General features: G+C 61.4%; 2 protein-coding genes across 2 annotated transcripts; one reads left to right on the top strand and one right to left on the bottom strand.

Moving 5' to 3' along the window:
- Positions 1–10: 10 nt before the first annotated feature.
- Positions 11–2,511, bottom strand: LOC100029055 (serine/threonine-protein phosphatase PP1-alpha catalytic subunit). The gene is made up of 7 exons (XM_056801236.1): positions 2,328–2,511; positions 1,954–2,085; positions 1,321–1,551; positions 1,128–1,232; positions 807–1,030; positions 588–722; positions 11–494 (listed from the first exon to the last, which is right to left on the bottom strand). The coding sequence occupies exons 1-7, from the start codon at positions 2,380–2,382 to the stop codon at positions 384–386; spliced, it is 993 nt and encodes a 330-aa protein (XP_056657214.1). The 5' UTR covers positions 2,383–2,511; the 3' UTR covers positions 11–383.
- A 148-nt stretch (positions 2,512–2,659) lies between these two features.
- LOC100617208 (carabin) lies at positions 2,660–13,536 on the top strand. The gene is made up of 10 exons (XM_056801232.1): positions 2,660–4,090; positions 4,244–4,419; positions 5,436–5,535; positions 8,496–8,603; positions 8,917–9,023; positions 9,234–9,348; positions 9,968–10,033; positions 10,145–10,334; positions 12,322–12,476; positions 12,581–13,536. Exons 2-10 carry the CDS (start codon positions 4,262–4,264, stop codon positions 12,923–12,925), a joined length of 1,344 nt encoding a protein of 447 aa, XP_056657210.1. The 5' UTR covers positions 2,660–4,090; positions 4,244–4,261; the 3' UTR covers positions 12,926–13,536.
- The last annotated feature ends 375 nt before the right edge of the window (positions 13,537–13,911 follow it).

The raw sequence follows: 13,911 nt of genomic DNA, 5'->3' as shown, positions 1-13,911 counted from the left end.
ACTCAGGGGCTAGTGAGAATCCAGCTTTGACATTTATTCAAAAAAGACCAAATAAGGGCACAAAGCCTGATGTCTCCACACCCCTCTGCCAGAGGCAGGGCAGCTGAGCCCAGGCAGGACTCAAGCTTTCTTCCCTGCTCTAAAGGGGCTGTCCTCTTCCCTTCCCACCTCCCCCCACCCAGGATCCAGCTCAGAGAGTGGGGGGGAGCGGGGGAGAACAGGCTGGAGCTAAAGGGGATTAGACTATCTGATTTTGTTTATAAAAGAAAATGACACCGAAGTTTGGTGCTCCCTGCAACTAGAAGCCCTTGTGGGCATCTGAGGCCCCAAGAGGAGCCAGGATTTCTGTACAATCAGTTGTCCCCAGGGAAGCCCAGGGAGGGCTATTTCTTGGCTTTGGCAGAGTTGCGGGGTGGGGTGATAGGGCGGCCACCAGAGTTGAGGCCACTGAATTGCCCATATTTGCCTTTGTTCTTGTCGGCTGGTTTAAGGATCTGCAGAGAAGATGGGGCTGGTCAGAGGGTCTGTCCCCAGTGGATCCCCCAAAGCTCCCGTCCCTGCTCCCTTCTAGCCCTGGGCTCACCCACCTGGAAAGAGCACATGAGTGTTTCATCCACGCTCATCATGGCACCAGCATTGTCAAATTCGCCACAATAGTTGGGGGCAGAGAAGAGGGTGACCAGCTGCCGCTTGGCGAAGAATTCATAGCCATCTTCCACCACCTAGGCCAGAGCAAAGCCTGGTCAGCACTGGGCCACCCCCTGGTCCCAGCCCTCCTGGTCCCACTGCCCCCTTCCCCCACACACCTGGTGTGCCCGGCAGATGAGGTCCAGATCATGCTTGTGCAGAAACTTGGCCACCACCTCAGCCCCAAAAGTAAAAGAGACGCCGCGGTCGTTCTCCCCCCAGCCTTGGACATCTTTGTCAGGGTCTGACCATAGGAGGTCACACAGCAGCCCTTGGTCTGGCACGTCTGTGGGCCTCATGATGCGCCTGATCTGTTCCATGGACTGCAGGTCTGGGGATAGTCCTGGGGGGGCAGGGAGGTGCCTTCTCTGAGCCTCCTGCCGCCAGGGCAGGCACCTTCCTCCTCCCAGCTCAGTCAGACTCCCCTCAGGCCCCCTGACCTCCATGGCAGCAGAAAATCTTCTCATCTACAATGGCTGCGATAGGCAAACAATTGAAGCAGTCTGTGAAGGTCTTCCAGAGCTTTATGTTGTAGCGTCTCTTACCTGCAGGGGACAGAGGAGGTCGGGTGGTCTGAAGGAGGCCTGGATCTCTGGCCAAGTCCCAGGCTGGCCCCCAGGAGCCCCCACTCACACTCATCATAGAAGCCATAGATGCGGTTGATGCTGGCGCACTCGTGATTGCCGCGGAGCAGGAAGAAGTTCTCGGGGTACTTGATCTTGTAGGCCAGCAGCAGGCAGATGGTTTCCAAGGACTGTTTGCCTCTGTCCACGTAGTCCCCCAAGAAGAGGTAGTTGCTCTCAGGGGGAAAGCCCCCATACTCGAACAATCGGAGCAGGTCATAGTACTGGCCGTGGATGTCCCCTGAATGGGGGAGGCCCCAGACTGAGCTAGTTCTCTTCCCACCCCCAAACGGGAGCCCCCCAGACTGCTGTGAGGTACAGCTGTTCCCCATTATCTCAAGGCCATCCCAGCCTGGCACTTGGAGGAACACCCCACCCCCCCCAGCCTGGCTTCCCCCTGCGGCAGCAAATGCCCAGGGACTTGCCCCTCTCCTCTGCCCCCATGGAAGGGAAGTTCCCTTGGGCCCTTTACTTTTGGGGCCGTGGTGGTGGCCAAGTTCCTGGTCCCACAGGCCTGCCACCCGTTGGGTCCTGGACTCAAGTCGTGCATGTGGCCGAAGCTTCAACTTCACTATAAGGGGTTCATCTGTCCTGCCCCCCAGGTGCTTCTATGGAATCGAGGCAGGGGTCCCAGGAAGCTCACCGCATATCTTGAGAGGCGCCTCGAGCTCCAGGAGGATTGGCTGGCTCAGAAAGATCTCCCGGGACTTGAGACACAGGCCGCGGATCTCGTTCTCCGTCAGCTGTACGTTCTTGCCGGGTCGGGAGCCCTGCACTGGACACAGGCCTCAGAGCCCGCCCTGGCTCCACCGGGGGGGGGGGGGGGGAGGAGCACCCCCCATTCGCCCCCCGGCACTTCCGGTGGTCCCGGGCGCCCCCACCTCCCGCCGACACTTCCGGTGGTCCCGGGCGCGCCCGCTCCCCGCCCCGCCGGCACTTCCGGCGAGGCCCTGGCCCCGCTTCCGGCAGCCCCCCGGCCTCCCCACCCCACCCCGGCCTCCGGCCCCCACCCGGTACCTTCCAGGAGCCTCCCGATGATGGAGTCCAGGTTAAGCTTCTCGCTGTCGGACATGACGGCGCTGCCCCGAGGGCCCCGGCTACGTCCCTCCGGCCCGTGCCCCCCTCCGCCTCCGCCGCCGCCGCCGCTCCCGCCGCCCGCTCACGCCGCCGCCGCCGCGCCCTCCGCCCTCGGCCCGCGGCCTCAGCCCCCGCCCAGGCTCCGCCCCGAGTTTCGCGCCACAGCGCCGCTCGCCGGCCCGGAGGGGAGCAGCGGAGGCGATGGCGGCGGGAGAGGACGGGACCAATTAGTGAGGAGACGGCTCCAATAGGAGGAGGCTGAGGCGAGAGGCAGGACCAGTGAGCGAGCAGATGTCTCCGATAGGAGCAGGAGAGGGGCGGGACCGGCGAGCCCAGACACGGTCCTGATAGGAGGAGAAGAAGGAGGGTTGGGGGCGGAACAGGGCGGGGCTGGAGCTGGAGCCGAAGCCGGAAAAGAAGCCGGGAAGAGGGGCAGGGCCAAGACCAGGAAGTGACAGGAAGTGGGGCGGGGCCTGGGAGGAGACTGCGAAAGAAGAAGGAAAGGGACCGCGAGGTGGCGCTTGGCGCACAGCTCTGGACTTCGTGCTGGCGAGATGAGGCTTTGAATCCTACCTTAGACGCTTCCAAGATGCTATTGGGCCCAGGCAAATCTCAAGTTCTGCCTGCCTTCTTCCCCCATCTGTAAAATGGGGATGTCAGTTTTCTATCCACTTCAGAGCGCTACGGAAATGCTAGCTGGGATGGGGATGAAGATCATCTCGGGGAGGTCAAGGGGAAGGTCCGAAGGCCAAGGGGTGGGGTCTGAAGAAGAGGGACCTAAAGTGGGATAGGTGGGCCTGGAAGGAAAGAGGCCCAGTGGGGAGTCTGGGGTGCTCCCCCACATGCTATCATCCCCATTCATCTATAAGGAAACAGACTCAGACAGGCGACACCAGCATCTCTGAGCTGGAAGAGATCCCTGACTGAGTCAACAGGAATCAAGGGGGTGTCCGGCCTCTGCAGCTCTCTAGGGCCACCTCAACTTGGCCCTTTACAGCATTTCCCCAGAACAGGCCCTCCTCCCTGGGACTCACCCTTCCAACAGTCTCTCCTCCATGCTGACTGCCCTCCTCTGGCTCTCCAGAGCACTGGATGGTGGGACCCTCCCTGTGGAGGTCTGGAGCCAGGCTTGGCTGGACCAGCCCCCATTGAGAAAGCCAGGTGCCAGGTACTGGAGATCTCATTCAGGCCACCCTGGCTTTGACAGCCAATGTCATGGGAGTACAGGATTCAGACCTGGATCTCATGTACACAGGGAGAAACTGAGTCCTCCAGTGTTGAGGCTTTCCTCAAGATCCCCTCCCCCCAGTTAAAGTCTGGAGCTTCTGACTTCAAACTAGTCTTCTGTAGACCCCTACCCAGTGAGGAGGGAAGATGAATCTGCCTCTCCTGCATAAGTGATACAGAAACATCTTGAATAAGCCAGCACAGGGTGGCAGGGGAGGGCAGCTCTTTGGATATCAGGGGAATAGCAAGTAGGGAGAGCCCAGCAATCCCTGTGGGGTAGAAAGCAAGGGTAGGCAAGAGCTGAGCCCTGTCAGGAGTGTAGGAGGCTGTGCTGGAGCAGAATAGGGTCCCCCACCCCCACTGCAGGGGCCACCCAGCTTCATCTGGGGCTAAGGAGGAAATGATTCTGGGGAGGAAGTGAGAGAGCCAGAGAGGAGAGGTGAGGGGCTGAGCAAAGGAGCAGCAAACTATCTGAGGTGAGTCCGGTCTGCCCCCAGAAAGGAGCCCAGGGCTGGACTTGCAGGATGCTGGGCACAGCTGAGCTGAGCCTGGCGTGAGGGGTAGGGGTGGAGGTGGCCCCCGGATGCCAGGCTTTGGTACAGGTGACACTGGCTGTTGATTCTTTGCAGGAAGGGGGCAGGCTGGCCATGGCTGCCGCCCTAGGGGAGGACCTAGCCGTGGCCCCTGACATCCAGGACGACTCTAGCTCCCTTGGTTCAGACTCGGAGCTCAATGGTCCAGGGCCCTTCCGAAGGGCCGATCGCTACGGCTTTATTGGAGGCAGTGCCAACTCCTCAGAAGCAGGGTGAGTTGGGTAGGGGGTGCTGAGGGGAGTAGCAAAGTCAGCCTCCTGGGGAAGGGAATACTTTGGGGATCCAGACTGGGTTAGGTCACATGTGATTCATTTGAGCTTCAGAGGTTGCCTGTAATTCAATAAACCTTTCTCAGAGCCCAGGAGGTACAGAGCTTAGATCTTGGGGCTACGAGAGGGAATGGGGGGAAAGTCTAGGTAGGACATGAGACGAAGGAAGCTGGGAAGGGAGGGGAGCAGCAGACTTGGAGTCAAGAGGCCACAGGACCCTGGAGCGTTCCAGGGCCCTCTAGTCTGGCCCCCTCACTTTCCGGGTGAGGAGGAGACCAAGGATGAGAGAGAGGAGAGGACTTCTTTAGCCTCAGTGTCCTATCTGTAAAATGAACAGTTTGGACTTTAGGGTGAGCCAAACACTAGGTCTTCTCTAATCTGTCCCTCTTTGAGGAAGGTGCCAGCTTCAGAACAGGGAAGGCATGGCCAGCTCAGAGCATCAGGCAAAGCGTGACACTGGATGAATAAGGGAGATGGGCTTAGGGCTGGGCATGGGTATTGGCCCTAGCCGGTAAGATGGGTGAAGGGTTCTTGGGGAGAATAGCCATGGCACCCAGCACCCCCTCTCTGTGCTTGGCAAAGTCCTAGAACTCCCATGAGGTATGGGCCAGGGAGACTCCTCTGTGGAATGGGCACCGTCAGGTCTGAAGTGGGCCAGAGACAAAGACAAGCTGCTGCCTACCTCCTAGCCCAGCTCCGTGTGCTGCTGGTCCCTGAGCCTTTAGCTCCCCAGAGCTGAGCTCTCTTGGCCTCTGTTCTGGGCAGGCCTAGCAGGGAGGGGGAACTGGGCCATGTCCCCTCCCTCTTCCAACCACACTCTAAGCCACATCCTTCCCATTCTGGTGACAACAAGAGAGGCTCGGTGTAGGGGCACCCCTCCCCCGGGAAGGTGGCCTGTCTGCAGACAGAAGGGGCAGTGATGACCACTGGGGGGGCCTTGTCCTCTCTGACCCCTTTAGCCCAGGGCAGCCCCCGTTGGAACTCATCCGGCAGCGAGAAATGAAGTGGGTGGAGATGACGTCTCACTGGGAGAAGACCATGTCCAGGAGGGCCAAGAAGGTGAGGGCCCCAACAGGGATGGGACAGGAGGGAAAGCTGGACTTCCACCTGATTCAGTGAACAAATAGTAGATGCCAACTGTGTGCTGGGCCCTGGGAATAGGAAGTGGAACAGACATCTGGAACGTCACTGGAATCCAGAGCTCCAGACCTGTGCCACTGGGTCGTTGCCACCTCAGGCTCTTGGAGAGCTGCCTAGAGCCCACCGGTCTATTGCAGACATGGGCCTTGAACCCAGCTGGCCTTAGTAAACACCCACTATGTGCCAGGCACGGTACCAAGCTCCGGGATAGCAGGGAAGGCAAGAAGAGGCCCTGCCCCCCGGAAACTGCCAGTCTGAACGGGAGACAAGAAGCAAAGGCTCCCTCCAGACAGGATCAACAGGAAAAGATGAGCAGAGGGAAGGCCAGCTTGGGAGAGGCTTCCTGGAGAAGCGCAGATTTTGGCTGGGACTTGAAGGAAGCCAGAGAAGTCAGTGGGTGGTGGAGTGAGAAGGGAAAGCATGGGGGTGGCCAGAGAAAACTCTTTGAGCCCATAGGTGGAGCTGGCAAAAGCTGCTGACCCAGGTGGTGGCTCTGGGATACCGAGGAGCCCAGGAGAGGAATCCATGAGCTGGTGAAGGGAGATGAGAGAAAGGGAGGCGCTGAGGGGCCTGGGTGGGGTGGTGGAAGGATGGCACATCCAGGGGCAGATACCCAGCAGGAAGTCGGGGACGTGGGTCTGGGGACAATCAGGAGACAGATTCTGGGGGGCTCTCCAGATCGAACAGAAGAATTGGACCCAAGGGAGCAGAGGAGCCCACTGTGAGGGCATGCAGAGAGAGAAGCAAAGGCCCTGAGCCCAGAAATGCCAAGAAGCTGGAGAAAGATAGGCCAGCCCAGAGCCCTGGTGGGAAGCCTGAGGGAGGAGCCAGAGGCTTGGAGGGAGTCAGAGAGTGAAGAAAGGTGGAGCAGAGGCCAATGTAGAGAAAAGGGCACTGACTTCAGCGAGGAAGGGAAAGTCCTGTGTGCAGAGGAGTGCGAGCAGGGCCCGGCACCTTGTCCCTGGGAGGCTGGTAGTGAGATAGGGGAGGGGAGATTGGGATGGGGGGAAGGCTGGTGTGTGTTTCTCTTTAAGGAGGCCAAGAAAACAGGGAGAGAGAGAGATACAGAGAGACAGAGAGAGAGAGAGGGAGGGAAAGAAAAAGACAGAGATTGGGAGAGAGAGACAGAGAGAGGGAGGGAGAGAGAGGGAGGGAGGGAGAGACAGAAAAGGAGAGGGAGACAGAGAGAGACAGAGACAGAGAGAGAGAGAGGGAGGGAAAGAAAAAGACAGAGATTGGGAGAGAGAGACAGAGAGAGGGAGGGAGGGAGAGAGAGGGAGGGAGGGAGAGACAGAAAAGGAGAGGGAGACAGAGAGAGACAGAGACAGAGACAGAGAGAGGGAGGGAAAGAAAAAGACAGAGATTGGGAGAGAGAGACAGAGAGAGGGAGGAAGAGAAAGGGAGGGAGGGAGAGACAGAGAAAAGGAGAGACAGAGAGAGACAGAGACAGAGAGAGAGAGGGAGGGAAAGAAAGAGACAGATTGGGAGAGAGAGACAGAGAAAGGGAGAGGGAGACAGAGACAGAGTTAGAGACATGAGAATGGGCTAGGTGAGGGGACAAGACCCCAGGGGGTGCAGGAAAGGGTGAGATCTCTGACCCAGACCCAAAGGAGGGCTTGACCTCTTCAAAGACAATTGGTGGCTGGACGGTTTCTCAGATTCTGGAGCAAAGACTGCAGGGAATGGAGAAGCGGGTGGAGGAGGGGAGAAGAGGGAGCGCATGAAGATGGCCTGTTTTTTCAGGCGTTGAGAGGGTTTGGCGGGAAGCTCAGGAGTTCCATTTTGGACATGCTGAGTTTAAGACGCCTCCTCGACGCCCAGCTGGAGATGTGAGATTGGAGAGCAGCAGAGGCTGACCCAGTAAAGGAGACGGAGAAGAGCGGTCTGGGAGGCAGGAGGAGAAGCAGGAGACGGGGGTCTCTGAAAACCTGCAGAGAAGAGAGCAGGGGGGAAGCTGTAGGAAGGTCGGAGAATGAGAACCGAGGAAAGGGTTTGGCGTCGGTAGCTTGAGAGAGCCTCAGTGGAGGGATGAGATTGGGAGCTGGACTGTAAGAGGTGAAGAGGAGTGTGGCAGGGGCAGTGACGTGGCTCACTGGGTAGAATCAGGCCTGGAGCCCCCCTCCGGGTCCTGGATTCCAATCTGGCTTCAGATACTTCCCAGCTGGGTGACCTTGGGCAAGTCCCATAACCCCCATGGCCTAGCCCTTCCCGCTCTTCTGCTCTGGAAGCAGTGCTTAGTATGGATGCTGAAGTGGAAGGGAAGGGCTTAAGAAAAGAGGAGGGGAGCAGGAGCTCTTGGAATAGAGGATACGGGAAGTTTTCCTGAAAGCAGGGGCTCTGGGGGCCAGAAGGAGGTGGGGGCCGTCGCTGTAGGGGCTTCAGGAGAGAAGAGAAGGTTAGGCTGAAGGCAGTCAATCTTGGAAAAAGGATTGCTTTGCCCCGAGGTAGGGAACAGGGGTGGGTGTGTGTGTGTGTGTGTGTGTGTGTGTGTGTGTGTGTGTGTCCCGGGGAAGTTTGACAAATGGTAAATCTCATCCAGGGCTTCAACCCTTCTCACTCTCACCCAAACTGGAAGCTCTGGATCCCGAGTGCCATCATCCAGCCTCTGTTTCTAGAGCTTTATTGAGGCCTTTTTGCCTTAAAAGCACCTACTGGGTGCAGAGAGCTCCCACAAGACCCCGATTCGGAGGATCCTCACATCCAGCTTTTCGGAAGGCAGCCGAGAGGTGTAGACGCAGTTCCAAGGATGTGTTCCAGCCGGGGCCTTCCGAAGCCCCTGGTTTAACCCAAGGAAGACGGATGTTTTTTGCGGTGGGCCGGGTGGGTGCCCGGTGCCCATCTGGGGCCTCCTGGGCTAAGGGTGGCATCACTCCCTGCAGGTAAAGATTCAGTGCCGCAAAGGGATCCCATCTGCCCTTCGTGCCCGCTGCTGGCCCCTGCTGTGTGGGGCCCAAGCCCGGCAGCAGCAAAACCCCAGCACCTACCAGGTGAGGCTCCAAGCCATCTCCCTGCAGCCTTCTCTCCCGCCCCTCCTCCTCTTCCTCCTCCTGCTCTGAGTTAGCAAGTCCCAAGGGAAGAAGCAGGAGGGCCAGGGCCCAACAGGAGGGGGAGGGGGGCGACCTGCTTCGGGTCCCTCCCCCAGCTTCCCGCGCCCCCCCCCATCCAAGTTGAGCCCAGCCTGGGAGCAGGAGCCCCTCGGAGGATCCCTGAAGGGCCCCCACCACGGGGAGGGGAGGCCGAAGTTCTGCCCCAAGCGCTGCTGGGCCTCCCTCCCATCTGCCTGCCCTTGCTTAACCCCAGGAACTGCTCTCAGCCCCTGGGGACCCTCAGTGGCTGGAGGCCATCAGGAGAGACCTGCATCGGCAGTTCCCCCTTCATGAAATGTTCCTGTCGCCCCAGGGTCATGGGTAAGAGAGGCCGGAGCCGTTGGGGGGGCCGAGGAACTGGGGGAAGGCCCGCAGAGGCCCAGAGCAGGACCCGGCTTTGCCCCGATCCCAGAACTTGGGGGTGGTAGAGCCCATCCGGTCCCAGGCCTCTGCCTTGGGGCTGCCGTCGTCTCTGTTGGGCCCCCTCGAGGGGCAGGGCCCGGGGTCTCCTGATGGGGTCTCCTCACACAGGCAGCAGGGCCTCCTGAACGTGCTCAAGGCCTATACCCTGTACCGGCCTGAACAGGGCTACTGCCAGGCCCAGGGGCCTGTGGCCGCTGTCCTGCTCATGCAGATGCCTCCTGAGGTGAGAGACATTCGGACCCTGAGGCGGGGCCCTTGGGGAGGCGTCAGAGGCCCCAGGGACCCTCTTCCTCTCCGAAGGCCCGATAGCCCATCCCCAATCCCAGGCCTGAGGAGCCCCCTCCCCCCAGCCCTGAGGAGCCCCCTCCCCCAGCCCTGAGGAGCCCCCTCCCCCAGGCCTGAGGAGCCCCCTCCCCCCAGCCCTGAGGAGCCCCCTCCCCCAGCCCTGAGGGGCCCCCTCCCCCAGGCCTGAGGAGCCCCCTCCCCCAGGCCTGAGGAGCCCCCTCCCCCAGGCCTGAGGAGCCCCCTCCCCCCAGCCCTGAGGAGCCCCCTCCCCCAGCCCTGAGGAGCCCCCTCCCCCAGGCCTGAGGAGCCTTCTCCCCCAGCCCTGAGGAGCCCCCTCCCCCAGGCCTGAGGAGCCCCCTCCCCCAGGCCTGAGGAGCCCCCTCCCCCCAGCCCTGAGGAGCCCCTCCCCCAGCCCTGAGGAGCCCCTCCCCCTGCCAAACTGGTAAAGGAAGAATCCCCCACAATGATGCTGGGGGGGGCGGCTCTCGGTGCCCCGGGGGGCCCCTACTCTCCCTGGTGCTTTTGGCCTCTCCCCACCTCATCTCCTGCCCCCACAGGAGGCTTTCTGGTGTCTGGTGCAGATCTGCGAGTTCTACCTGCCCGGCTACTACGGGCCCCACATGGTGAGTGACCCCGTCTCCTGGGGGGTCCCTGGGGAGCCGTGTGGGGCAGACAGGCCGGGGAGGGGGAGGGGGAGGGGCCGGCCCTCACCGCCCCTTCCTGGGCCGCTCCAGGAGGCCATCCGGCTGGATGCGGAGGTGTTCTCGGCCCTGCTGGGCAGGCTGTGTCCTCGGATCCACAAGCACCTCCACCAGCAGGGCGTGGGGCCCCTCCTCTACCTGCCCGAGTGGTTCCTGTGCCTCTTTGCCCGCTCCCTGCCCTTCGCCACCGTCCTGCGCATCTGGGACGCCTTCTTCAGCGAGGGTGAGTGGGGCGGAGCGGGCAGCCCCCCCCCAGGGCCATCCCTCCTCCAGGCTCTGCATTGTCCAGCCTGGCCCAAGCCCGGGTTCTCCTGACAGGTCGGCGGAGGCTGGTGCAGGAGGCCCTCCAGCTCTGCCTCGTACCACGAATGGTCCTCCGTGTGGGCCATCCTCTGGGCAAGGGCTTGGAGTCGGGAGACCCTCCGCCGGCTGTCTCGGGGCTGCCTCCCCCTGCGCCAAGTGAGGGATGCTTTTAGGGCCTTCCCAGCCCCAAAGGCCTGTCCTGGGCAGCAAGAAAAGGTCCAAAAGTCTGGGAAAAGGCGCTCCTTACCTGCAAGGCTCTCATCATCTAATGAGGGAGGGGACAAAAACAGGAGCCCCACTAACTCCCCTCAGGGCATCGAAGGAAGCAGAGAAGGGCTCACCTGAGCAGCCAGGGAAGGCTTCCTGGAAGAGGCAGCATGGAGCCAAGCGTGGAGAGCAGGCAGGAGCGAGGCAAGGAGAGCTTAGACTTAGAGTTAGAACAGACCTTAGGGATCCTTTGATCCGATTGCCTCCTTTCACAGAGGAGGGAAACTGAGTCTCAGAGGACGAGCCAGGGTTCAACATGGCCCAGAGATGAAGAGGCAGCACTGGCATCTGAACTCAGGACTCGGTCCTTATCCAGGGTAGCAGGCAACCTCTCATGAGCAAAACAAGGCTAGAAGGCCAGATGGGTTGGCCTGGAGAGGCAAGGAGCCTTCTGGGGAGGCCACTGTTGCAGTGGTGCTGGTGAGGAGCACTGAAGGCCTAAACCAGGATGGCGAGAAGGACAGTCCAGGGGAATGCTGGGGAGGGAGCTGGACCTGCCTGGATACAGGTGGAAGGAGGAACCTGGAGGAGGAGGTGGAGGGCAGTGCCCACTGCGCCAGGGAAGCTGGGGGAGGGGCAGCTTCCGGGGCTTGGGGGGAGGGCTCAGATTTGAGGGGCCAGCAGGAAGCCCCGGCAGCCTTGTCTGGGCTGTGGCTGGTGAGGAAGAAGAGGCGAGTTCAGCCTGAGATGGTGGTGAAGGGCCCTGCCTCGCCCTCCCCTGCCCCCTTTCCCCTGCACCCCCTCCTCTCTCCTCCCCTGCCCCCTTTCCCCTGCACCCCCTCCTCTCTGTTCCAGACTCTCCCCCCCTTCTCCTCTCCTCCCCCCAGGTCAGAGAGATGAGGTGAGGCCAGCCTTGGAGGAGGGTCTCCGGCGTTGTGCCCAGGATCTGTCCTCAGTGACGTGAGCCCATTTAGCAGGGTCTTAGAAGAGGCAGAGAGGGCAGGCTCCTCCCAGTTGTGGGTGACACACCCGGGGGCCAGGAGGAGCTAATGTTCCGGGTGAAGGCCAGGATCCAAAAGAAGACCTTCAAGAGGCAGACATGATGGTCCCAACCCAACACGAGGAAGTCGAGTATCCATAAATGTAAAGTCTGACCCTTGGGTCCAAAAATTCAGCCTCACGAGTACCCGCTGAGGGAGGTACAATGAACCGGCCGTTTGTATGGAAAGGGTCTGGGGGTCTTAGCGGACCACAAGAGCAATGTGACTTGTTATAGGGCAGTCAACAACGTGATCGTGACCTCAGGCTGCTTGGGCAACTTAAACGGGTCAAAGCCCGGCCTTGGCGTCCTGCCTCCATCAGGCTGCGTTCAGGGAATTGGGTTCAATTGGCTTAGTGGAGGCTCGGGAAGGCCGCTGGCAAACTGAGAGTGTCTGTGGAGGGCGGCCAGTGGGCCTGGAGTCCGTGGCCCAGGGGGCTCGTGGCAGTAGGTGGAGATGTTGAGACGAGAAGAGAAGGGAGCCTCAGGGAGGCCCGGGAGCCTCCCCCAGCTCCAAAAGTCCCAAAGGCAGGATGAGGTGAGCCAAGACCCTGAGGAGTGGAGGCCTCCCCGAGGACTGGGCCTCGCCACAGGTGGGGAGCTTCTGGCTGGGGGGAGGGGCTGCCTCTGAGGCCCTTTTCGGCTCTGGCCGTCTCTCTAGGAGTGAAGGTCTTGTTCCGGGTGGGCCTGACCTTAGTCCGCCTTGCCTTGGGCACCGCTGAGCAGCGCAGGGCCTGCCCGGGGCTGCTGGAGACACTCGAGATGCTGCGTTCCATCCCGCCAGCCCAGCTGCAGGAAGACCCGTTCATGGCCCAGGTGGGTGGCAGCCCTGAGCCCCAGTCCCAGAGGCAGAGGCTTGGCTGGCATCCTCTGCCTGCCATGCCCTCCCGTGCCCGCCCCTCAACGAGCCGTCCCCACAGGTTCACGCGGTGGCCGTCTCGGAGCGAGACCTGCGACGAGAGAGCCTCACCCAGCTCGCCAAGCTCCAGAAAACTGACCCAGAGCTGCAACTGAGGCCCAAAGACCGCCTGCCCGGGGCGCCCGCCATCTTCGAGGCCCAGCAGCTGGCCGCAGCCTCGAAGGCGCCAGGCCGGGAGGTGCCCCGGATTGTGGTGCAGCCCCCTGAGGAGGTGCGTCCTCGAAGGAAGCCGCAGACGAGGGGCAAGACCTTCCACGGGATGCTGACTCGGCACCGGGGCCTGCAGGCCGAGGGACCGTCCAGGACCCACCGGGCCTCCTCCTCCTTCCTGGACACCCGGTTCTGAGAGACCTGCCTGGGGCAGCCCCAGGGGAGGAGTGTGGAACTGTGGGCTGCGACTCCGGCCTCTCCTGTGTCCTTCTTGGACCTCAGTGGGCCTGGTGCCCTCCCAGGTCTCTTTCATCGCTCTCTCCAGGATGTAATGAGTGACATGGGGAGGATTTGAGCCTGAACTCCCCTGTGGTGGTGCTGGGGGTCTCCCTGCTTCTCTGCCCCCACCTGCCACATTTCTCTGACCCTCATGACCCCCCCGGCCGCCCCCCACTCACCCCAGGAATCCATCAGCCAGCATGTTCTGCTGGCTCCCACTTGTATTTTCAGCCCTGAGCACCTCGTGGGACCTGGCCCAGAGTCGGGCTCTCAGGCAGGTGATTCAGCTGTTAAAAGTGGCCTGAGCTAGACCAAATCCTGGGGGACACAATGAAATTCTGGGGTCCCACCCTGCGGTCTCCACAGCCAGCCAGCCAGAGTCACAGAGAGAGGCGGGCCTGGTCCTGCCTCCACCAGAAGAGGGGCTGACCAGGTCAGCCCCCAAACAGGCCAGCGGAAGTGGGGCTTCGGGGGGCCAGGGGGCCCCCACAGGGGCTTAATAAAGGCGGGTCCGTCCCATCTCCTGAATTGTGGTCGTTTTCTCCTCTGGGAAAAGAAGGCGGATCTCGTCTGGGGTGCTCAGGAATCTCCTCAAACTCTTCCTGTCCAGGGAGCCCGTCCCCTGCTCATAGGCCCCCGCCAGGGTGCACCTGGGCTTGCTAACGGCAGCCTGCCTGCCCCAGAGGTCTGCAGGGCCAAGCAGGAAGGGGCTTTCCCCAGCGGCCACCAGGAGCACCACATCATTCCTGGGTGCCCGGGGGCGCAGCCCTGGCCTTGGGGGCAGGAGACCCGGGTTCCAGGCCAGCCTCAGAGCCTCTGCGGCTCTCCAGCTCTGAGGGCCTTTATGAAGCGAGGGGGCAGGACTGGCCGCTCGGGAAGGGCCCTGCTTGTTCCCGCTGTTGG

Source organism: Monodelphis domestica, chromosome 6 (assembly GCF_027887165.1).
Source record: "Monodelphis domestica isolate mMonDom1 chromosome 6, mMonDom1.pri, whole genome shotgun sequence".
In the NCBI taxonomy this organism is placed as follows: Eukaryota; Metazoa; Chordata; class Mammalia; order Didelphimorphia; family Didelphidae; genus Monodelphis; species Monodelphis domestica.
Note: the sequence above shows the minus strand (reverse complement) of the source record. Positions and strands in the feature narration are given on the sequence as shown.

Coding starts and splice junctions, on each gene's coding strand:
- LOC100029055 (XM_056801236.1), bottom strand. CDS start 2,382: ATGTCCGACAGCGAGAAGCTTAACCTGGACTCCATCATCGGGAGGCTC. Junction 2,086..2,327: donor CATCGGGAGGCTCCTGGAAG/GTACCGGGTGGG, acceptor GCCTGTGTCCAG/TGCAGGGCTCCCGACCCGGC. Junction 723..806: donor TCATCTGCCGGGCACACCAG/GTGTGTGGGGGA, acceptor GCTCTGGCCTAG/GTGGTGGAAGATGGCTATGA.
- LOC100617208 (XM_056801232.1), top strand. CDS start 4,262: ATGGCTGCCGCCCTAGGGGAGGACCTAGCCGTGGCCCCTGACATCCAG. Junction 8,604..8,916: donor AAAACCCCAGCACCTACCAG/GTGAGGCTCCAA, acceptor GCTTAACCCCAG/GAACTGCTCTCAGCCCCTGG. Junction 12,477..12,580: donor AAGACCCGTTCATGGCCCAG/GTGGGTGGCAGC, acceptor CCGTCCCCACAG/GTTCACGCGGTGGCCGTCTC.